The 25118-nt window shown below is 37.6% G+C and overlaps 1 protein-coding gene across 1 annotated transcript; it reads right to left on the bottom strand.

Annotated features, from left to right (window-relative positions):
- Window positions 1-4994: 4994 nt before the first annotated feature.
- On the bottom strand, window positions 4995-25118 carry rassf9 (Ras association domain family member 9). Its single transcript, XM_038307403.1, has 2 exons — window positions 24930-25118; window positions 4995-6265 (listed from the first exon to the last, which is right to left on the bottom strand). The coding sequence occupies exons 1-2, from the start codon at window positions 24974-24976 to the stop codon at window positions 5017-5019; spliced, it is 1296 nt and encodes a 431-aa protein (XP_038163331.1). The 5' UTR covers window positions 24977-25118; the 3' UTR covers window positions 4995-5016.

Below are 25118 nucleotides of genomic sequence, written 5' to 3'. Positions count from 1 at the left end.
GAGATGGCTCGCTGTTTTTTGCTGCTTCCCTGGCGACCGTTTCATTTGATTATACGCTGCAGCGGCTGAAAGGCAGCTCTTAGGGAGCTTTGCCTTTTTCTCAGCAGTGACTCAGTCTGAGAAATCTTTAAACTGCTTTAAGTGGAGCTTTAACCCTAACGTCATCTAAATCAGCAAGCCGTCTGATCCTGTTTGGGCCGCTCTCATCTCATTTCATCAACAGCATGGAGAGAATTTTGTCAGAAGCAAAGAAAAAAGTTTTGTTTAAGGAAATAAAAAAAAATACTAATTCTTTAATTTGAAGTATTACAAGCAATACTTTTTATTATTATAAAGTTTTTTTTAAATGTTAAATAAAATTTAATTGAGATTTGAAAAAGTGTAATCAACAAGTGAGGTTTTAACAGTGCAGTTTGCTTGTTATGTTTATTTTTATTACTAATTTATTTTTAAGAATTAACTTTCCAATTTTATTTTTCTAAATTGTATTTATTTCTAACATATAATTTTTATTTTTTAGCATTTTTTTTTGTTTGTTTGCAGATTTTAGTTCTATATTTTGTCATTTCTTCAAATTACAATTTCCAGATCTTTACAGGCAACACTAGTGGAACCACATTCCCTCCCTCCATAGAACTCACTCCAAGATCATGTTGTGCAGGTTTGCAGAAAAAGTCTTTATTAGAGAATGGAAACATTAACATGATCACTTTACATGTTCAGCAAATAAAAACCAGAAAAGCAGCAATCATAACAGATTTTTTTTTTTAATGAGTGTGGCGTTTCATTCAGATGACTCAGCAGGAAAAAATAACTACAACATAAATAAATAGCTTTTACAATAACAAATGAGTTTATACAAATGAGTTTATACAAATGAGTTTCTAATTTACAGCAGTTTCATCTTCATTTATGACCTTGTCATCAGATTTTTTTTAAATTTGTTCTAGATCCAAAACAATTAGGTGCTTGTTTTAATATAAAACATCATTACTTTAGTTAGATCTATTTAAAGACAGGCAGTAGATGCACTGAGAACCTAAAAGGGTAAACACCGTATTTCCCTTCAAACTAACCATGATGGGGGGAAAAAATCTCTTTTCATTCAAATAAATACTCTCATTGTGCACTTTAACATTTTTTTTAATTGTTAGAAGCTTTTATAAAAAACTAAAACGGCTTCAGTAGTTAGAACGACTTTGGAAAGATTTATTGCAGAAGTGACCTTTCTGAACAGTTTGTCTTCCTCTGTCTCTTGAGGAACAGCTGAGAAGCATGGAGTGCCCTGCAAAAAGTTCTTTTCTACGTTTGTTTGTCTATATTTGATTTATGTTACTTGGTAGATAAAAAGAAAGGGGTGTGTTGGAAAGAAAGAGTTTGATCACGTGTAAACACCCTGTCCTTACTAAAAAAAAATAAAATAAGTCCACTGCATCGTTCTGCTACAACCGTATTAATTCTTCTTGCAAAAAACAAATAAGCAGAGTGCTATAATAGATTTTTTTATGGAGTCAGTTTTGCTAAATTATTGTTACAAAGAAAGAACACTGTTTGCAAATGGAAATTTAAAGGAAAATACAATCCAGAAATTAAAGTTCTAAACCTCCTTATTAAAAAAGGTTTTAATAGTATGTGTTGTTTACCAAGTTTTTTTTTATGCATTTTTTTTTCTAAATGTACATTTATAATTATATATGTATATAAATATCTATTTTTTAATCTTATTTGATCAAATCTCCCCTAAAGTTTTAATAGTAGTCACATTCTCTTCTCTTCTACGTCCTTTCCTCCAGAGCGAGGAGCCAAGATGCATTTCTAATGTTCTGCATGTAGGTTAGAAACAATGTTATTGGTCAATAAGATTGAGCTATAAATCTCAATCTCAAAAAAGTCATTTGTATATGATGACATCTGTAAAAATATTGAACATTGTAAAACATTGAAAAAACACAAAACAAAATATATATATATATAAAAAAACTAAGAAAACAGTAAAATTATTCTTAAAACTCTTTTTCACTGTTTTATTTCTGGATTGCATTATTTTTCCTTCAAATTTCTATTTACAAAACATGAAACAAAATTCACTCCACAGGATTTTCCACCTGAGTTGTGGATTTGTCCAGAGTTAACACGAACCTTGCTACTGGTTCTCTGATAAATGCTCTTCTTATTCAACCTCCCAATACATTTGGACTCCCAGGTCATGGTAGGTTTGCTGATTTGTTTGGCTTTTGTTGGGGTAAGCAGTTTTTGAAGCCCTTCTTAAAGCCTCTACCTGACCTTTCTACTGTGTTCCTTGGTCTTCGCTGATGTTGTATTACTCTTTAAGAACTCTGAGGCCTTCATAGAAAAGTTGGATTTATAAACTCAGGGGTATGGATCTGAAACCTTGGATAATTTTCTATTTCATAGTATTCCTTTTGTGGTTGCAATGAAACAAGTATAGTACTTCTGCAATGCAATTCCCACACTGCAAAAACAATTTACAAATAAGCGAAAATCTCTTAAAATCAGAGTATTTGCCCTTAATTTGAGCAGTTAAAAGGGATGATCTGTGAATGGTATTATTAAGAAAATTAGATATTATGCACTTAAATTCTGCTCCATTCTATCTCTATTCTTCCACTCTGCAGAATATGTTAGTTCAATCTCTAACGTTATTCCCTCTCTGCTTTTCTCATAGTAGCTTCATCTGGTCTGTTCCTGTTTGGCTGTGATGCTATTCTGGAGAGAAATATCAGCTGTTTTCCAGTGTAGCCCTGTTTCTCTGACTGAGACTGGCTGGAAGTGTTCTCTTTATTCTCTGACATGGGAGCTGGCTCGGAGCTCGTCTGGATGTGTGTTTCGTGGATGAGGCCGCCTTTTACAGTTGCCTTTTGTATCTCTGCTTGTTTCTGTTTGTCTGCTTCTGTCTCATTGAACCCCAGTCGGCCTCGGCAGATGGCCGCTTACACCGAGTCTAGTTATGTTGGAGGTTTCCTCCTGTTAAAAGGGAGTTTTTCCTCTCCACTGTCGCTGCAAGCATCCTTAGTGTGAGGGATTGGCTTCGAGTCAATGAGTTAATGCAATCAACTGATTTCCCTTAGATAGAAAACTTCTAACCAATCTGACTCTATGATCTGGTTGAATTGTCTCTGTAAAATGCCTTGAGATGACATCTTTTGTGATTTGGTGCTATATAAATAAACTGAATTGAATTAAAATAAGACAATGTTTTTAATATCATAAACTTAACTGACAATGATTTTATTTTAAATTTATTTTGTATTATATTACTGAACTCTTTCACTTATCTGCTCAATAAAAAAAGTTTAGGTAGTAAAGATTTTATTAACTGGTCAGATGAGTAGTTAATAATGCAGGTTGTCACATATCCAACCCAGCCTGTTGGGACTCATATTTACAACAGAATATGAGCTGCTCCGACTAACGAGGTCGCTTGGAAACAAAGGATTCAACCAACAAGTTTAACAGGAAATTTGCTTCAGGGAAAAACATGCACATAAAAAAGTTTTTCCTTATTACCTTTTTTTTCCACTTTTGTTTCTGATTTGGAGTAGGAAAGAAAAGGTCCCAAAAAAAAGACATGATGGTTAAGACCTTGACAGGTAAGTAATGGATGCACTGAGTCCCTTTAACAGCTTTCTGGTAAGTCAGCAACCAGCAATATGGTAGCAGAGGACTCGACTCAGAGGAAATTTGCTTTATCAAGCAAGCAAAACAAAAAAATCTGCTTTTCTTTCTATTTTTAGCTAAAATTTGGGTGGTCCCCGTGTGGCAAGAGATGACACGGAAACAGGATATAGTGAACATATTGCCTTCGTTGTCTGCCATCTTGCCTTCAGCAGGGTTTTCCTGTTGTCAGGTCCTGTCTTGCATTAATTATAAACCCTGTTTACTTTAACCTGAAACAAAACCTGAAGGTGGATAAAAAAAAACCAAACACCTTGAATGACAAAAAAAGTAATAAAATGTGCTCAGGTCATCAAAGTGGATCTAAATGAAGCACAACTGGTAAAAAACAACAAGGCAAAGAAGTGAAAAACACTAAAACAGTGAGGCTTAGATGCTGGACCCTACAGCCTCATTTACATGTAGAAGTGGACAGAAAAACAGCAGTGGCAATGTAGTGTGTGTACATATATATATATATATATATATATATATATATATATATATATATATATATATATATATATATATATATATAATTAACTGTGCAATTTTTTGACCTAATTCTTGAAGCTAATATTGCTTTTTCTTTCTCAATTTTCATGATAAAATTAAAAAAAAATCTCTGAATTTCAATAAAATCTGCATGACTAATGAATGCACTGATGAAGCACTGATGAAGCACTGATGAAGCACTGATGAAGCAGCCAACATATGAACATATTGAGTGATACCAATACAAGAAAAGAAAAACAATGCAAATGTTCCACTCTATCCCAAATCTGGACATTTTGCAGGCTTGTCTGCAGAGGATTTTAAAGCCAAGCGAATAACCCACCTATATCTAAACTTAGCTTGACCACTAAAGGTTTTTAATATTGTTTGCTTTGGAGGATTTTTATTAATCCACTACTGTTCAGCCCTTTGTTTGTAAGCTCTTTCTAAATAATAATTTCATAATTTTATTTGTATTTTTATACTAACTGAAACTTTTTTTATCATTTGCATCATTGATAATTTTCCTGCAGGCATTTATGTATTGTTAAAGAAATGTTCTATAACTGATGACAGTGACTGAATGCTTGAAATCAATCAAAAGGGGTTTGATTAAACATTTCACGATTTACATATTAAGCAGTGGTGTCTTGAAGGTTTTAACAAAATAAATTTTTTTTTTACAAAAAATATGTTAAACCTGAAAAAATAACCAATAAATATCACTCTATAAAAGCAAGAGTACATTTTTTCTTGTTTAAAATAAATCTACACAGCCTAAAGCGTCAAATATACAAGACATGTTAAAGCATAACCTTTGACTGGTGTGTGTGTTTCTGTGTTTCTCTAAACATCTGTATCAAGCGGGGGAGGGAAGTCGAGACATGGCGACAGAGAGTCCTGACTGTGCGTGGAGCTAATCCCAGTGTCTGAGTCTGTGTCTGTAACGTCTGCAGGGGACAGGCTGGGTTTGGCTTTTACTGTCCTGGTCAGGCTATCCTGAGCTTCATCAAGGACAAGGCTGGGCTTCTTTTCCTCCATGCTGTCCATGATTTGCAGCGAGTTAAACTGGGTGGCCAGCTGCCAGCACTCCTGGTCCTTGGCTATCAGTGAACTGTCCAGAAACATCAACTGCTTGTCTATTTCCGCGACTTGGTTTTGCAGAGTCACTCCACTGATCAGGCTGTGTTTCATTTCATCCTGCAGCCTCTCCAGTTCTGCTTTGTAGAAAGACTCGTCCGTGTCAGGGAGAGCGCGAGCCGCGGCTCCTTTCTGCTCGCCGTCCTCTTCTGGAACCGCAGGGAGGCTAAACTTCCTTAACTCTGCGTCTATTTCCAGGGAAAGATGTATGATGAAATCTTCATGCCACTTAACCTGCGTTTCCAGTTGCTCAATGCTATCACAGGTGTAGAGGTACTTCTGCAGCTGCTCCTCATTGCTGGCTGCCAGGCTGCAGCCCTGATCCACTGAGCTTTCAGAGTCCCCCCTCTGCTGAGGGTGGTTCTGAACCCGCTCAATCTCCGCATCTAGTTCCCTCATCCGCTGGATCTGCTCTCTGATGGTGTGGTCTTGGTTGAGAATAAGCTGCACCATCCGTTCCACCTCTTCAGCACCCGGGGAGCTCCGGTTTTCCTTGTGAAGCTGCTCCAGCTTCCGGAAAGCCTTTCTCACCATACGCTTCTGCTTGTCCACTGGCAGAGGCTGGGCGTACTGAGCTTGATTAAGCTCCCATCTCTTGGGCCGGGCACCTTTGGACTTTCCACCCTTCTTGGCTGCCTGTGGCACAAAATCGCTGGTCTTCATGAGAACAAATTGGATGAAGGGTCTTTCATCGCCCCAAGCATACCAGAGCCTCAGGATTCTGGTGAGAGGCGGTAACGCCCGTTCAATCCCTCTCCAGCGCTCCACAAGACAGAAGTCTTTGGGTTCCCCATCCAGGAGCCTTTTGCTCTCTGGTAGGGACTTGTGGTCCTCCAGTAAGGCCTGGATCATATCTGTGCATGTCGTGTGCTTTGTTACTCCACAGACGACCTTCTCCTCATTGCAGACGGTGACCTGAATCTCTTTCCCGACCACAGGATCAGCTTGTTTTGTCCTGAATGAGAGACAGAAAAACAAAGCTTACAATTGTGGCTTTGGAACGGCAGATTTGAAAGTTTTAGGTCTTTGCAATCATAATCATCTGGTGCAGTTTTTGCTAAATCCTTCTATGGTAGCAAAGTTTGGCTTTTTCATTTGCTTTTTTTTTTTTTACTTTAGACTTTCCATTTATCTTTTGCATGACCCTTCTGGTCCCTGAGCAAACTGAAAATCAATTCAAACAATCATGGTCCGATTGGTTAGACTGCCACACTTAGTTCAATAATCCATGACAGAGCTGGTTACACCTGAGGAGTAGGCTTTTTAAATGTGTGATTAGGAAAGCTATTAATGATCAGATTTATGAGAAGTTGTTTTTAAAAACCCATTTAGAAAAAGGATTCAATGGTACATTTTCAAATTACAGTATCTAATCTAATAATTAATACATACAACTAATATTTACGATTTAATTATTTAATTTAAGAAAAGAAAGATTAGATTTCTAATAGTATGGTTTAAATGTTAAATTTGGAACACTGTTTATCTTTTTCAGTGACTCTCCTGGTCCTCCATATAGGTTTTTATTGATGGAGTCACCAAGTTGAATATATGTTCACTCAAATATAAACAGGTACATATAGGCTAGCGGTTGTACTGGTTGTATAAAATTAATTGTTTAATCTCATTTACTTTTTTCTAATTGGATTTGGTGCCTCTATGGGAGCAGAAAGAGTGTACTAAAGTGACCCCTCAGGAGCCAGAACAGGTACTAAAGTGTCCTGTTGGGAACCATAACTTGTGTTAAAATGTCGCCTTGGGAGCTACAGTAAAAAGCATACTAAAACCTTTCCAGTGTTTCATTGTCATTACACTGTCACAAGTACAGAGCAACAATATCCACTCTCTGCATTTGACCCATCCCCTTGAGGAGCAGTGGGCTGCCATTGTACGGCACCCAGGGAGCAGTGTGGGGCTAAGGGTCTTTTGCTCAGAGATCCAGAGTGGCAGTCTGTGGAAGTGTGGCTTGAACCTTGGCCTCTGGATTCCAAGCTCTATTCCCTAACCACTAGGCAGCTACTCCCAAAACGCATATTACATTTTCCTCTTGGGAGCCAAATTGCATGCCAAAATGCCCCCTTGGTAGCTAAAGTACATGTTAAAGTGCCCTTTACAGTCAGTAGTCCAGCTGTAAAAAAAAAAAAAAAAGAAGGGGGGTAGTGGAATTTATTTTTTGAAAGCATACATATCATAATTAGTCTATTAATCTAAAGCAGTATGTATGGTAGTTTTCTACTGGATTCACTTTGTATTAGTCTTTTTCCTGCCTCACAAAGGTAGGCAGCAGCTTGACAAAGCCATGACGGCAATTATTTTACATCCAAGTAGTATGCAGTTCTTCATATACACACACACATCAATTTGAAAACAGATGGCATCGGTATCGGCCGATACTGCACAGCCATGTATCGGGTATCGGGTATCGGTATACCCGATACCCGATACATGGCATCAACGCCACACTAATGTATGGAATGGTTGTTACATGTCAGGTACGCCTGTCATTGACCTTGACCAAGGCACCATTCAGTAGAACTGCAGTCAGTCCATAGACTGGCATGGCTATCACTGCCCATTTGCAGAGGACAAATGTTCCACTGGGATCAGCTTCATAGACATAGTAGGTCACTTCTTCAATTTGATTTATTTTGCTCAGGCTACTCGTAAGTAGCCTGGGTGCCATTCCGAACTTAGTCCCGCCCACAAAGTTTGAGGTCGGGGAAGTTCGGTCTGGCTCTGCTCCATAGTAGCGCGAGTATTATCGCCCACTGTCAGGCGATCCAATCGATGATGGACAGATGACCAACAGTCACGTAATCAACCACGTGACCAAAGCGCGCTTGGGTGACAACAACAATGGCTGCCGCTGGAGAGTTTAGGTGAGTAGATTCTGCTATTAGGTCTGTTCTAGAAGATATCAACAGCAAATTAATTTTAAAAGAGGAACAGAGAAACACGATCAAGTCTCATCTTCTAATTCTAGGCGTGCAACTGCACGCTTTGATTTTTGTTGACAACAACTATGCGTGGCTTAACATACGTCACGCACTCCGTTGCTCTTATTGGTTGTAGGTCTATCCAATTAAGTGCAGAGGCATTTTTTTTCCTGGTTCGTTCGAAACACGCCCCATAATCACAGCTCTATGGAGCAGCATCAGACTCATTCTGACTAGAATTGAGTCGGACTACGTCAGGCTAACTCGTAAGCCCACTGCCCAACAAATGTTGAAAGGGCTGGGCGATATAGAAAAAAAGCTTATCGATAAAAAAAAAATGCATATTGATCGATATCGATAATTATTGAAACGATTTGAAACCATATTTTATGTGCAGCTCTGACTTTTTATAATATTGCTAAATGATTTAATTTTAATAAAAAACACAAACAGACTTCGAATTAAATCATTATTTAACCAACGTTTTTAACCATAACAGAATTGTTTTAAAGAAAAATAACTTAACAGACCTGAGTTATGTTATTAAATACTGGCAAAGAATAAACTAAAGTGACCAGAAAAGTGACCAAAATAAATATAATAAATAAATAAATGACCCCCCACCGCCGCCCCCGTTTCCTGCTTTAACCTGAGTTATTACTTTGAAGTTTCTGGCCCCTCAGCATTTTTATCTCAATTGTTAGAACTACGTGGGAAACTGCCCAGAACTGAATATATATATTTTCCCGAAATTCCCGAAGATTCCTCGGAGGAGAGCTGCGTCAGGGCCTACACAGCTCGTACTCCTGCAGCTGTGAGCGGCTGAGATGATAAAAAAAAAGAAAAGTTGGTTGTGTTATCAGACTGGTTTTCACTGGTTCCCTACACATTTTACAGATGACTGTGGTTTGTTTGTTGTCCGACTTGCCATGACCGAAATACTGCCAGACTGCCGAACTACAAAAATCCTTCTTTGGAACAATTTCCTCCGCCTCTGCTTGCTGCGACATCTTCATGTGCTCTGTGTTGTGGTTTGAGAGGGCGGCGCTTGGTGATGGCGTGCCTGGGTCCTCGATTGTGATTGGTTGGGAGGAAGCAGTGACTAGCATAAACCTACATGATAGGCTACAATGAGAAGGAAGGAAAACTGCGTTTCTTTTTTATCGAACTTTAATCAACTGTCTTTTTTTCTATTACGCCACACGTCTATCAATCGATATGTATCGCTATTGAATTATCGCCCAGCCCTAGGATGCACTATATATGCCCATTTTGTTCTTTCCACCCCTGTCCTCACAAAAGTCTGTGCATGCCACTGTTCATCTCTAAGCTGGATGTATTATTGCATCCATAGCCTAAGAACAAAGGAACATCAGTACACTGTGTTCGTTAAATAACAACAACACTACAGTAGCTTCTTAAAGCAGTGGTAACAACAAGGTAGCCATGACTGACAGATGCAGATCCGAATTCATTTTCATAACTAGGCAGTTTAATGCTTTTCCGTTACGCCGGTGAGCATAAAAACTAGATTCAGTCATTTTCTGCTCCCTTGCTTGATTCTAATAGGCCGTTACTCATCGTGTTACTCATCAGAGATGATCATTTAATGCTTTGGCTCTGAGCTATTTAATCCTCATTAGGTTTTTGTGTGAATCATAAAACTTTCAAAAATTGACCACTGATGAGCTGATGATGTCTTTTTCTTTCTTCAAAACCTAATGGAGCACCGGTAATATCCTGGACCTAATATCCACTCATTAAAATATATGCACACAGCCACAAGTAATCCGATCAGTAGATAGCATAGCCAAACAGGCAAACCTGATTCTGAGATAAAGAAAGATGTATTATGTTTTCTGTTTGTTTGATTTGATGTTATTTATTTTGTTACGTCTATAACAGACTGCCAAGATTCTCTCTCTGGATTACTTTTAAGCAAAGCACGCCAAAAAAAATAACTCATAATATTTCTTTAATTACATTCCTAACTGAATAAAAAAAAACATAATTTGCATATTTTCACTGAGGTGACTCCTGCTGTAGTCTGTTTGCTTTAAAGAAATGTAAGGTTTCAATTTGGCAATCTGGCAGATAACATTTCAAATGTCATGAACCTTTTAGTACTAATAAATCAAATGAATGTGTTGTCTCACTGTCTCAGTTTCCACTAAATTCACACACTTTGTTTTGAATAGCAAGGCTAGATCAGTTAAGCTGCTGCTCACGAGGTGAATTATCAACCCATGCCTCTGCTTGTTCAGCTTTTATGGTTTTGTTTTGGGACAAAAGCTCATTTACATAAAAAAACATCATTTGAATTGAGATCTTGTTTAGGTTAACCACCATAGAATTGATGCAACCTTTAGTTTGTATACACTGAATACTCTAGAAGGGAATATTACAACATTTCAAGGGTCTTATAAAATATTCATATCTTTTGACCTATTTTCAAATTTTGCTCCTTTGCAAGAGCAAATGCTAATGGTTTTAGATATGACATAACTTAAAAGTGAGGAATACGTTTTTACTTAGGACCTCTTCTTTTGACACACTTTGCAAAAACGTTTGTCGTCAAGTGTGAGCTGTAGCAACGATTGAAAAAATCTCAGTGTATGCCCAGCTTTATATAGCCCAATTCAGTACAAAGACAATTCGGTGTTCTTTATATAAATGAAACAATAAAATAGAAGAGAAGTTAAAGCAGAATAAAAGAATAAGCAGGTAAAAGATAAATACACGGCCCCAGAACGGAGCCTTGAGGAAGCCTGCATATAATTTTTCTGGTAACTGATTTAAAGTTCTCTACTGAAACATACAATTCCCTGTACTTCAGCAAATCAATAAAGGTAAAAAACAGCTGACATTATAAATTCACCTTTTTCAATTTCCACAGTGAAACTTTCTTAATAGAATCAACAGTAACAGTCAACTTAGTGTGCAAATACATGCAAAATGCATAACCCAAATATAACACAATATGACAATAGTTTAAGGCATTATCTATTTAAAACGAATAATAACAGAACTATGCAAATAACACTTGTCTTTAGTAACAATACAATGATTATATAATATTGTATCCGAATACAGTCTTTGAGTACTTTTACTTTTCAGAGTTTCAGTACTTTACACAACCCTACCCCATGCCACTGTAGGGATTGTTCAACAAGGAAGGGATATTTTTACCCAGTTTCCTTCCACTACAGTGCTTAACCCGTTTTTCCTTCACCACCACCGAGCTTCCCCACATAGAACAGCTATGAAAACATTTTCTGGACAATAAATTGCTTCAAAAATTCTTGCATAAAAACAGTAACAGTAGCTTATTTTGAGAAAAATTTTCTCAAAAGAAGATTAATAATCTAAAAGAATCTGCTTTTGCTCAGCATATCAATCCCAAATCAAAATCAAAAAAGCATTTTGGCTAAATTTATAATTGTTAGATTTGGTCAGATTGGCCATTTTTGCAATGCAGTGGAAAAATGGAAGTACAAAAACGAGCAAAAACAAAATAAAAATGAGAATTCTGGGCCTGAGATAAGCCAAAAAAACTTACAATTGGAAAAGGGAAAACTGTATCTCAGCAAGATTTTTAGATATAACACATTTTACAAGATAAATAATAAAATAAAATTCACTACAATTTGAGGTTTAAGAAGTTGTAGTAAGCTTAAGATGCTTAATAGTATCCTCCTCAAATGTAGCTTCTTTCTGTTTCTCTCCCTAATTATAGTAAGCCTACTAAACTACAAAGTGTAAAAAAGATTACTTATTTATTTTCTAAGATAATAAAAGTGTTTATGTCCTTTCTGTTTTATCACTCATTTGTGCCCGCTCTGTCCCGTAAATGGGATCCTACTGTACTTCCAACATTTTCAGTTTTGGATTTTTACATAAATGGAATAATTTTGAGTTTTATGCTTGCCTTTTGTTGTACTTTTATGGTATACAGTACATCATTTAAAGACAGACACAACTAAAATGCAGATAAACACAGTGTAATCATAAAAACAACAAAAATCCAATTAGATAAACTAAAGTTGGTGATTGCTGTATGGGAGAATGTGAATAAATGTAATTCCTATGAATAGATTTGCATTCCGCTGTAGCTCCGCTTTAATCTCCCTAGATAATCTTTCTCTACCTTATCTGATGGTTATCACAAAACAGCAGGAGAAAATAAAGGTGATATAGATATCTATTGTGTAATTTCAGAAGCCTAATTGCTATAACGCATTTAAAAGTTTTTAAACTTGATGTTTTTGTAAACTTGTTTTTGAAAGAGCACAACATGGAAATAAGTAATAAGAAGTAACTTTAACTGATTGAAGCACATTCATTACTTGAGTTAATGGATAAAGAGACCTGAAGTAAAGAAAATAGCTGAGGCCACGCAACCCCGCCCCCGCCTTTGGCATTTCTAGACATCATGCGTGACAAATGCATCCACCGCTTTTAGGCTCCATAAACACTACTGCTGGAAAATTAAGGAGGCAGTTGGTGCAGCAAAAAGCCACACCTGTGTGGTCTGACACAATCTCACACAGCAGGGCCACGTAAGTCATGCCTCTGCTTCTAGGAATACTATTTGTAAGATGTTCAAAAAGCACAAAAAACATACAGAAGTCAGCATTTTTTAAAGGATGTGGAATATATGAGGCAAAGAACACAGCAGCTTTATCAGTAAACTTTAAAACGGAGACACAAATGTTTTTCTACAGAAGGACATGTGACAAACATGTTGCTCCAGTCTCTTATGAAAATAACACCCAAATAAATACAATGTCCAGACAATTGTGTATTTTAGTGTGGGTGAGCCAAGGCCTCAGCTGTACAGGAAAAGGGTACAGCAACATGGGGAAACACCTGTGTTTGTCCTGAGCCACAATCACCGACTCTCAGGCAACATCCTGCTGCTGCAGTGAAATGACTGCGGGAGGAAAAGGAATAATGGATTCCATATTAGTCACTACCGGCCCATTTTCAGCTGAAGTCTAACACAGGGAGAAGGTTATCACATATCATATGAGTTATGGGAAACTGGAGTCCCTGTGCTTCTGCTTTGATTTGAAAACAGACTTCAAGAAACTAGAAGAAATGTAAACTTGGGGTGAAAAGAGGAAGATGTATTTAAACTTCCTGATTATTACAATGTTTGACCAAAAACTATAAACTCAATCTCTAATGTCTCAAGCTGACATTAGTGTGTTAATTGGTAAGGCTAAGTGCTGGAATGCCAGACCCACCATCAGCTGCTAACAGAGGTGCCAATAGGTGGAACTTATATTTTCCACATAGCTGAAATGAAAATGTTGAGGAGTAAGAATTCATCCCAAAGGCACATGTGTAAAAAACACTAATAAAAGCACTTTTGCTTAAAAGACATGGATGTAAAATACTCTTTAAGTGCATTTTAAATGTTTTAAGCATGCAGATTTAACCCCGTGATGCCAACATTATGTCACCACCATGACTCCATGCTCTTCTCTCTTGCTTTTTATGCTCCTCTAGATTCTCTCTTACTCTGCTGGGAACCTGTGTCTGTGGCTCATATCAACTTCTGTCACTTTGAAGGTGGAACCATCCTGAGAAGATTGGCTATTTTTCCCGAAATCCCAACTCTTAAAGGTTTAGAGGACCATCTTTTATTTCTGGGTGGATCATCTAAATCAGTGGTCCTCCTAATTGTCAAAGATTCTGGTGATGTGTTTACGTAAGGCCGTCCTACGTACTCATCCCCAGTTAGTCATCTTTTCCTGACTATGCGCACCTTCAGCCGTATATCTGAGGTGAGCTACGGTTTCAGACAGTCGTTGAAGCTCACCTTTCTCACCACGGTCCTTTGAAAATGGTCGAGGATCGTTAGAGAAAAGTGTCTACGAAGTGTATGAGAAGAACAGAACGGCCTCAGAAGAGGCAGATATATCCAGAAGGCTTTGCGTGGAGAGCTCTCCTCGCAAAGCATTATGGGATTTGATGTCACACCCGACAGGTGAGCTAAGTAGAGTAAAATGATAATTTTTTGCCAGGTAGTCTTATATGAGGCCTATTAAGCTCTCAACCTTTTACAACCTCTACATTCCCTGAAGATAAGCTGTGAAAACGAGAAGTAAAATGTGTTTTGCTACTAAAGCAGACATTCCAATCATTCTAAATGAGAATTAGTAATGTAGTTTAACAGCCTAGTTAAGTTACACCATCAAAGTTAGCCTTTAAATGGAGTTAATAGGTTGTATCTGTTACAAATTCACTTTATTCCTGCAGAATAAGCCAACGTAGCTTCACAATCTTATTTATCAACTTTGCTGGAGAAGTTGAGGTCATAAGTAAAACATTTAAACTGCGCTGGAGCTTCAAGACTTTAAAGATGAATCACCTTAAAATTATCATTGCTATTCTTGAAGAAAATGTTGAAATGGCACCAAACCTTTTGATTGGAATCAGCTGCAAGGAATGCAGGAAGGCCTTAGCACTGTTTGCCAGAGCATACACAATTTTGAATGAATCAAAGAGCTGACTGCATCACAAATGAAACTCTGATAAGGGCTGACACTTTTTGTGCCTTTTTTGAATCTAGATTGAGAAAATAAGGGTGCCTTCATAGCTCTAACACCTTTTGCCTGATAAAAGATATAAATCCAACAGGGTTGTTTAAACAAACTGTACGGAAATGTACGGAATGCTGAAGTAGATTAAAGGATGCAAGTAGCCTGGTTGTCATTTCCCTGTCCATCTACAAGTCGTCACATTAAGGACAGAAGAGAAGGTGAGTAGTTTCACACTTGAGTGGAGCCAAGAAACCCGAGCAGACTGGCTTGACCTCAGGTTGAACTTGCAGGCTGTGATGCACGGGTAGGCATCAGACATTTGGGAGGAAACCGCTTCTAAATTATAGGAATGCAGGCTGCGGGTTTCTGTGTGGAAGGATTGCAGTGCAGCTCCACAGCGGTGGCACGGGCCCATTGTAACGCTCATAATAACAGCTCTGTAAGTCTCTGTTGTGTCATCAATTTGCAAGCTACAAGTTAGCACAGAGTAGTGCGTGCAGGCGGTTTTAACAGGTCATAGCAAATGATAGAATTTACAACCTTCAGTTGTTTCTGCAAGCCATCATGGATTAGACAACTTGAGTTAAATGTAAATATTAAACTTAACTGTTTAAATAATATGTTATCTGGATTATATGTCGTATAAATTTATGCTATTTGATTACTTTCAGTATTTTCAGTGGAGCAGGTGGAGCAGCTGTCCTGTTGATTTAAAGAAGTGCACTTCTTTACATCTTTTTTTAATATTGGCAGTAAATCTGCTCTCTCATTTTAGGATTTTTTGCTTTTTCTGAGCAACTGAAACATAATAAGACATCTTATATGGAGAAAAATAGTCAGCTGCCACATGAAGACTTCCTACAGCTCCCTCACAATACAAAATCAAACAGTGAGTACAGATGGATAGATACATCTAATAACACCTGATTTCACTGTCCTGCTATTACATATTTTGAGGCTGTTTAGATCAGACAAGGGTATAAACATAAACGTTTGGAATTAGAGGTGTAAATTGGTATCCAAAAGGCATCGGAAGTCCTTCATGGTTATGACTTTTACCAGTGGGTTCACTAGTGGCCTATGTATTTCAGAAGAAAAAAGCCCCCCTGAATAAATTTATGTTTTTATGTTTCTTTTTTATTCAGTTGAACACCAGACTAATTAAAATATTACATGTTCTACATTAAGGCTTATATTAAGATTTACATTAAGGCAGCACTCTTTCTGCTTATTCTTGTAACACACACACACGCGTTCACGACGCTACGGAAGCCGGCAGACCAAACTAGCGCATTCAGCTCGGCAAAGAACTCATGCTCTTCCTCAACACTGAAGTCCTCAGACATTTTTCTTTCGTTGTTTCTTTCTTTGCACAGGTAAACAGCACATTTCTTCTTCTACGCTTGCATTATCGGCAGAGCAGACGCTGAATGCGCACTTTCATCTGGTTTGGTCTGCCGGCTTCCGTAGCGTCCTGAACGCGCTGGTGCGCGCTTTCAGGAAATCCTATACACTACTGTTTATGCTCTAAAAACATTCTAAATGACTTCGTTTCGAGTAAATTCTGGACGCTACCCACTCAGGACACTTGGAATACATTGGACGAGCAGTATGGAGGAATATTGACACGTTTTTTGTGGACTTTTATGGACCTTTCTGCCTCGGGCGCCATAGACCTCCATTATTTGAATGTCAGCAGACAGCAAGAAGCCTCCCAGATCTCCAGATGCATTTGAGATATCAAAAAAGTACTCCAGAGTGTTGTTCAGCATGGGGGTGAGTAGAAAATGAAGGCTAATCATGTTTTGGGTGTACTATTCCTTTAATGTTGCTTTAAAGAAACAGACTTATCCTAACTAAAGATACCTGTAGCATTTTCCGTTATCAAAATCGGACATGCTCTACAGCCAATAATATTTAGCAGTGTAGCCACCCCTCAGGAAGTGGTCTAACACACACACCCAGTTGTGAGGAAGTGCAACGATTTTTGCATAATTTGACCTATGGGTAGTGATGCCATGCTGCAGCAATATATAACTTAATGTCATGTGACCAATTTTCTTTTTGCATTTTCAGATTTGTGCAGAATTCCATCGAATAACAAATATAAATTTAAAGAGTACATTTTATTCTGCATTTGATAAGTACATGCCACAGCTAATGACGATGTACCGTGAGAAAGCGGCCCGCACTGGCAAAACTTCTGAATTGCTAAGAAACATCTTCAGGACCTATGATCTCCTTGTATGTAACATTTCCTACCTCATGATAATTTGTACTATAGTATTATTTAATATATGCATATGATTAATATTCTGCTTATTCTGCAATTCTGTCTTCCCATTACCCACAATCCCTCTGTCTTCTAGGAAGACGTTGATGTTAACAGCAGACGCACAATTGCTCTGCAGGCACTTCCCATCTTCCTGCGTGAAGATGCTGCTGGATTTTTTAAGACCTGGAATGTAAGTTTATGATTCAACTAAACAAGTGCCTGTTTAGTTGAACTCAGTCACGGTTTCTCTGACAGTGACTGAGTGGATGTGCTCTCTTCATCCTCTGGCATGGGAGCTGCCTTGGAGCTCGTCTGCCTGGCTGCGTGTTTCCTGGACGGGGCCGCCTTTTACAGCTGCTTTTTGTATCTCTGCTTCTGTCTCCTTGAACCCCAGTCGGCCTCGGCAGATAGCCGCTCACACTGAGCCTGGTTCTGCTGGAGGTTTCTTCCTGTTAAAAGGGAGTTTTTCCTCTCCACTGTCGCTACAAGCATGCTTAGTATGAGGGATTGTATTTGAGTCAATGAGTCAATGCAATCAACTGGTTTTCCTTAGATAGAAAACTTTGTATCAATTTGACTGTATGATCTGGTTGAACTGTAAAGTGCCTTGAGATGACATGTGTTGTGAATTTGGCGCTATATAAATAAACTGAATTGAATTGAATTGAATTGAACTAGGGCTGCAACAACGAATCGATAAAAATCGACTTTTAAAAGCGTTGGCAACGAATTTCATCATCGATTAGTTGTGTCGCGCGATTAATGCGTCATCCGCCGCCGCCGTCATCACTGCCACTTGACTGAAACGGGGGAAGGAAAAAAATTTACGGCAGAGCGAGTCAGCACCGCAGGTGCGCAGTGTTGCCAACTCAGCGACTTTGTCACTATATTTAGCGACTTTTCAGACCCCTCCAGCGACTATTTAAAGAAAAAAATGCGAATAGTGACAAATCTGGCAACTTTTTACGGTGTCACTGGCGGCCTTTGGAGACTCTTACGTGAACGCATGTATCGTTCCTACTCTGCCATGAGGCGCCTCCCCCATCTCAACCCCGTTCTCCCTCTCAGCGCTGCAGTCAGAGCCGCAGGATGTTTACCCTCAGCGTTCAGACTGCAAATGAAACGCGCATGCGCCGGTATTGACGGCGCAAATTGATCACAATAATTAAAACAGCCTTTATAAATAAATTAACTTGCAAATTATGAGGGCAAGGCTTTTAAAGTTTAAATCTTCTGGCAAAGATAAAGTAAAGAAGATCCTGCAATTTATGGAAGTAAAGCAGAATAAAATCCAGCAAGATCAGTAATATGTCAATTAATTATCTGCCACATTCCCATGTAAATATCTGTCTTTGGAGGATGTGTTTTTTAGCACCCCTAGTTCTCTCATTTTTATTCCAAATACAATTTATAATTTGAATCACAGGGCTATTTTTATCTCTATGGTTCAGTATTTTCTCAAGTAGCAATTTTAACTGCTATACTTTCCTGTCTTAAAAGGCAGAACTCTTCTAGTCTAAAAAAACTCATTTTTTGAAATGGGGGGGCCTATTGTTTGAACCCCTTAGGGGCTTTAAAAACAAAAATGTCTTTTTTTGCGCTTTATGAAACAAAGTAGCCTATATTTTGTGGATGTACAGCTACATTTCTCATGTAAGTTTGCGTAGTTTTAACACAAACATTTATTTTTCATATTGCACCAGTACAGTTAATGAGCAACCTGTACTTGTGTGCTTGTTTGTTCTGTCTAAAATGTTTATTTTGGAATAAAGAGGTTAGTATAAAAAATATTTTTTGTCCGATTCATCGATTAATCGAAAAGATAATCGGCCGATTCATCGATTTTTAAAATAATCGTTAGTTGCAGCCCTAGATTCAACTGTGTGTACTCTTTTACTCTTTCTTTTTCTTAGTTTGTGTATCTCTATAAATATATTTTTTTTCTATTTAACCCTCTGTTACTGCCAAAAGACAACAACCACAACCCTCTTCCTAGCCACCAGAAAAGCTATTAAATCATACTGTACTACAGTAATTCTCCAAGAATGTCATATTTGGGAATTTTACCTGAACTTTTCATTCACTGGTATTTCATATTAAATACACATGCAGTGTTTTTCATTGACTGCTCTACTCATTAACTAATTACTGTCATGTTCTTTAGGCAGAAGACATTGACCTGCCACACCTCTCGGATACAACTGTAGCTGTTCTCACTGTCCCGAATGATACAGTCTCCCTTGTGAAGTTTGGTCCTGCAATACATTCTATAGTTCTTGAGGGAGAGGTTGTGGTATGTGATATACTATAGCACAGTTAAGAGAGACATTCATTTTGCTTTTTGGCTTGATTTATGCACTACATTTACAGTATCCAAAGAAATTGACATATACATTCAATTTTATTCAGAAAGTTGTAATGGGTTTGGATGACCTGAAGCGGTTACCTCCGAGACTGCTTAGCCTTAAAAATGATCTGATGATGGATGAGTAAGCAGTCTGCTTAAAAGATGTCGTTGTTACTACCAGCATGGTGATACTCAAGCAACCATTTTGTCTTTGTTTTTTGTTTTCGCTTTTTTTATTTATGTTGGCCTATTATTGTTGGCCTATTATTTTTGGATCGGCCTATTATGTTGGCCAATTTTTCGTTTTTTGTGGATACAGAGAAGCCGATGTTTCAGAAGGCAGCTTTAAACAGACCTGCAGATTTGTAATTGTTTTTGACTTGATCATTTCAGTGTTTGGCTTGAGGTCCCAGAGTTTCGTACGGAAATGCTTTGGTCTGCCTTGAAGTCACTGGGAACTAAAAAATTTTTTACAGTTTTATTTGCTGAATAAATAAAACCGTATTTATTCAGCATTTTGATTGAAAATGTGGTTGTTATTTATTTTATTTTCTGTATTAACCCCATTGCTGGGGACATTGTTCTGAATTCTAATGGAATTCATAAATAAATGGAATCTGCAGTAAAATTGTCTTTTGAATATTTTTTTATTTGAATCATACAAATAAAATATATTTGATTTTGAGAAAAATAGCTAACATATACAGGCAATAAAATGTGTTTAAATACAGTTAAGTCAACTTAAAAATATAAAAGGCTGAATTGACAATGTTTAGATCTGAGAAACTGAATGAGTCATGGTGATAACATGAATATATTATTAGGGGTGATAACTTAAAAAAATCAAATCCGTGTCCAGTGTCAATTTTGTTAGTTTTAACATTAGTTTCAAAATGATCAGGTTCATTAAACTTATCAAAAATTTAAGTAGTGATTACTTAAAATGTTAGTTTGAGAAATTATTATGTTTCAGTTCATCAACTTCCTCAAAATAAATGAGTGTGAATAACTTTTCTAGTTTAGAGTAGTAATTACTCAAAATGTTTGTTTGTTGAAATTATTTGTTTTAATGTTGTTCATTTGCTCAAAGATTTTAAGTGTAAAGATCTTGTCTAACTAATGTAGTAATTACTTAAAACATCTTTTTCTCACATTATTCTTTTTAATTTTATCCTTGTCCTCAAAGATTTTGAGCACTAACAAAAGTCTAATTTTAAGTAGAAATTACTTAAAATATTCTTTAACATAGCTAAATATTTTGAGGTAATCAGTTTCATCAAATATTTTGAGTTCATTGAACCTGTTGGGGTTTACAGTGTAGTGATTGCTCAAACTGTAACAGAGCACAGAGGATGGACATTTACATGCATTTACCTTCAATGGGATCTTCAAGTTCACAGACATTTAAGCCGTTTGATTGAAGTCCTCTTCATTGTCAAAGACATACAAACGTATGGATTAACTTTAGGGCTTCCTGAAATGCCAATAGTAATTTGTGTCATGGTTCCAGCACCTGATTATAGTGCAGGACAGAAAGCTGAAAGATCAATGAAGATATTGAATTTCTTTTGTGGTGGAGGTGAATGGTTCTTACAAATGTCAACAGGTAATACGAGCCATTTTGGTTTAAGCCCACAAATGCCAACAACATTACATCAGAGGAGCAGTGGTGCGGAAAACATTTAGTTTGTAAACCATCATCCAAAAGGATATGAAATACCTTGGATACTTGGATAATAGCGCGTTGTAACAAACACCAGATACAGCACTGGGACTTGCTCAACAGCTGATACCGCACTGTGATGTCACAAACCAGTAGGTGGCAGTAGTGTTCTTTGACAAACATGGATGCCTCCGGTAAAGCACATTCAAATTAAATTACTCCTAAAAACACTTATCATTTATTGAACCATATGTAATAATTTCAGATTTTAAATACTGTCAGAAGTTTGAATTCTTTTCCTTTAAGTGTAACTGCTTACATGAGTTTTTTTGGGCAGCATCAATACTTTATAAGTTATGCTTTGATTGTTTTGTAAATAATGGAAGAAAACAAACCAGGGACAAACTGGAAAGAACAACCAACTGCTGGAGAGAAGATGCTTCCTGTGGTTCTTATCTGGGAAAGGATGATGGATGGTGGAGGAAATAACCTCCCGTCTCTATCTGGATGTGTCGATCTCTGTGATGAGTCCCACTATGAAAGAGATCTGTGAGCAGAGAGACATAACACAAGCCTTCTTCTCTGCTCTTCCTTTCCTCTGTAAGCCCCCGTGACCCCCCACCCACCCAGCCTGTCTCCCTCACATCTATGACTCACCAAATTAGGTTTTGCTTGCGCAGACGATAATTGGCTCCCAGTTTCCTCCAGTGCAAAAAAAAAGTACTTTTGTTTACTTCTGTCAGCTAATTTGTAAATACGGAGCTATTTTAGCTGCTAATTGGCCTTGAACGCAGTGCTGCGGAGCTGCTACTGTACCGTGCAATAGCAGGCAGATTCTCTTGGCCACGTTTCTCACTGGCTGGCAAACACTTCGAGGATATCAGACACAGTTCTGCTCCTGCATATGCTACCGGCTGGAAAACACTTAATGGGAAGTCCTCTACATAACGCCAGACGTCTCCATCAACTATTAGAGCCCTGGACGAGGCTCTGCCAAAGCTGTCAGCTGACTGGCTCATCTGACTGCTGTATTTCATCCTGTGATAGGTTTCAATGTTTCACTGCTCAGCTCAGCGTCTTAATGCGAGTTTGAGCCAGTCTCTGTAATCAAACATCTGACATATCTACAAATCTACACACTTCACATAATTATAGGTGGTATGATGGTAATTACTGAGCAAAACACACACTCACACTCATGTGGGCTGCAGACACACCGACAAAAGAAAGCGACCAGAGGCGACTTTAGTCTGACTGTCTGAAGTTATTAAAGATTGTAAGGAGCTTGATGAGCTGGAAAAACAAATCCAGCCAGTTGATGGAGCCACTGTCAAAGAGTTCAACAGTAATTTAACATAAGAGCCTCGTCAAAATAAGTCTTTTAATGTTGACTTTTGTGGCTAACGGATTTTCTGATAAGTGGAGGTAATGAAAAGATTACCCTTCTCTTCTGATTTAGGTTCTGCCAGGACAGATCATGTAAGGGAATTAATCATAACCGACTGCAGAAGGATTTCTTCAGGCTTAATGTTGAGTTCCTGGTTTTGGAGACACTGGTTCAAAAAGCGTGACCCGTTTTAGTCGTAAAAATAATAGACTGAAGGAGGTCTAATGGATCTGCAGAGAGCTGTGGGGCCATTTTGAATTATACAACAACCTCTTTTAGTGGGGGGCATAAAAACAGTAAGGTGATAAAACAATGGTATATTGTCATTGCCAGTGAATTCTGATAATGACTTTATGGTTTAGACTAGAAAAGAAGTGACTTCACCTTAAGTAACTTTATCCTGTAGTGACCTATGATTAATGTTCACAAGTTAGACCAAGTTAGATAACAAAGGCATCAATAAAATATTTAATATGTTGATGTATATTTTTTTTTCAGTTTTTTTGTCCAAATTGTCAATAAAAGTATTACACATCATGAAATTATAATTTTTTTGCATCAATTAAAAATTAATAAAAAAAGAAATTATAATTTAACAGAAACATTACAAATATTGATCATAGCATACCATATGTATTGATTATATTGTTTCCAATGTTTTTTGATGGAAACTAAACAAATAAACTGTGACCAAGAGGTGCAAACGCACTGCAAACACAAAAACACAAAACCCATTCAAAGGTAAAACACTGCAAAGCAAGAATGCTGCAGTCCCAGACATAGAAAAAGTGCAAATTGCACTGCAAATACATACATGCACAGCGATAAAAAAAAATGAACTCAGCCAACACAAAAAAGAGTCAAACACAAACAAAAAACATGTGCAAAGGAGAAATCCTGAAATCAAAGAAGTTAAAAAAAGAATTATGCAACTGCACTGCTAATTCAAACCCCACTGCAGACACATAAAATATGCTAATAAGTTAAACATGTGCAAAGTAAATGTGCTGGTAGTACAAACTACAAGTTAAGACAAGCTGCAAAACTAGCTCTGGATAGCAACGGTACTGCAGACCGCTAGGGGAGAATATCATCACTCTATGGTCAAAGGACCTTAGAAAGCTTAAGCATTTCTAAAGATAAAAACAATAAAACGTATGTGTTTTAAATTCTCTCTTAGCATCCTGTTGGCAGACACCCCATCTACATTTTTGCTAATGGTCTGATAACATTCTGCCCCTGTGGAGCTATGCAGCTTTTCTTAGATCTCAGTTGTTTTTGCTACGTGCATTAATTTTGTGTGCGTTTGTGTCTTAGTTTCATTTTTGTGTTTGCACAAATTTTTGTGTTCTCTGGGTATTTATGCATTTGCAGTGCGTTTGCAGCACTCAGACATCATGCTGATAGCTTAATGTGGAACATCTCTTGTTGTAACCATTTTAAATCTATCGATTGTAATATTCCATAATAATCATCAATAAAAATCTAATGAAAACCTAAATCAGATATAGGCAAATAAAAGTAAAACAGTTTTAATGATTACATTAAAGCTGATTGCTTTTATCAGTGTATAAAACTCAGATTACTAACACTACTACTGGTGGTAAACTAAACTACAGCTGGATGCAAACTTTGATTCTTACTCCAACACATGAACCTTTTCTCAGCCATACAGTTCTCCACTCAACACAGCAAATCAAAACTATCATCTGTTAAACTTTATCAAAATGTTTAGGTTAATGATAACCCCTAAATGTCAGAATTTAAGCAAAAAAAGAAAAGAAAATTGTTTACCAGATGAATGGTACGTTTAGGTGAACCTAACTTCTGTAATTTCAAGGACTTCAACTGGATCTCAGAAGCAGGTTTGATTATTTAGCTAAACTGCTTATTCTGAACGTCTGAAGTTTTTTGTTTTTTTTGTGACTCACTGCAGTTTTGAAAGCAAGTGTTATAATTACAGAGAAGGAGAAGGTCAAAGGTAAGACAATTTCTAAGGAATGAGAGCCACCAGTTCACATTTCATTGCTGCACAGAAAACTGAATCAGCAATACTAAACTCTAACCTCATCCTAAATCTTTTTCTGGTGCCTTTTCACATTTTTTCTGTAATTTCCATTACTAAGTGAGAAAAAAAAAAACAACTCATATCCATTTAAACCCTTTAAAAAGGAGAGGATTGAAATCCTTCCCATTAAAGCCCACCACTATCCTCTAATCCTCAAAGGTTTATAATTTGTCTTGAACGGGATTATAATGTAGACATTTGTTTCACTCTTTTGTATTGCTTCCTCTGTTCCACTTGAACAACAGCCCAGCAGCTTAACCCGCTTTGTTTTCGGAGCTGCACAGATCCGACGCGCGCTGCGTCCTGCGTAATAATCCATCTCCAAACGAGCGCGTTCTCCCAGCAGAAAACACGCAGGTTTCAAGTGACTCTCCGCAGTCTCATCGAGTTACCTGTTCTTGAGCCGGGCCTTTAGGAAGTTCTTTCCAAACGGAGCCATGACTCAGGAATGCAAGAAGACAAAGACAGTCCAGGCGATCCAAAACTACAGCCTGAGAAGCATGGCAGGACGCGCACTACACTGTGTAGGAATGTTTCAGTGGGACACTGAGAAAAAAAAGTTTGTGAAGTGTCCCGGCTGC

Source organism: Cyprinodon tularosa, unplaced genomic scaffold (assembly GCF_016077235.1).
Source record: "Cyprinodon tularosa strain WSP-4 unplaced genomic scaffold, ASM1607723v1 ctg609, whole genome shotgun sequence".
Classification (NCBI taxonomy): domain Eukaryota; kingdom Metazoa; phylum Chordata; class Actinopteri; order Cyprinodontiformes; family Cyprinodontidae; genus Cyprinodon; species Cyprinodon tularosa.
The sequence above is the reverse complement of the archived record's forward strand: the minus strand, read 5'-3'. Positions and strand labels throughout refer to the sequence as shown.

Bases quoted from the DNA above. Each gene is read 5' to 3' on its own strand.
- rassf9 (XM_038307403.1), bottom strand. From the start codon at position 24,976: ATGGCTCCGTTTGGAAAGAACTTCCTAAAGGCCCGGCTCAAGAACAG. The intron at 6,266-24,929 runs GTAACTCGATGA...TCTCTCATTCAG, and splicing joins AAGGCCCGGCTCAAGAACAG to GACAAAACAAGCTGATCCTG.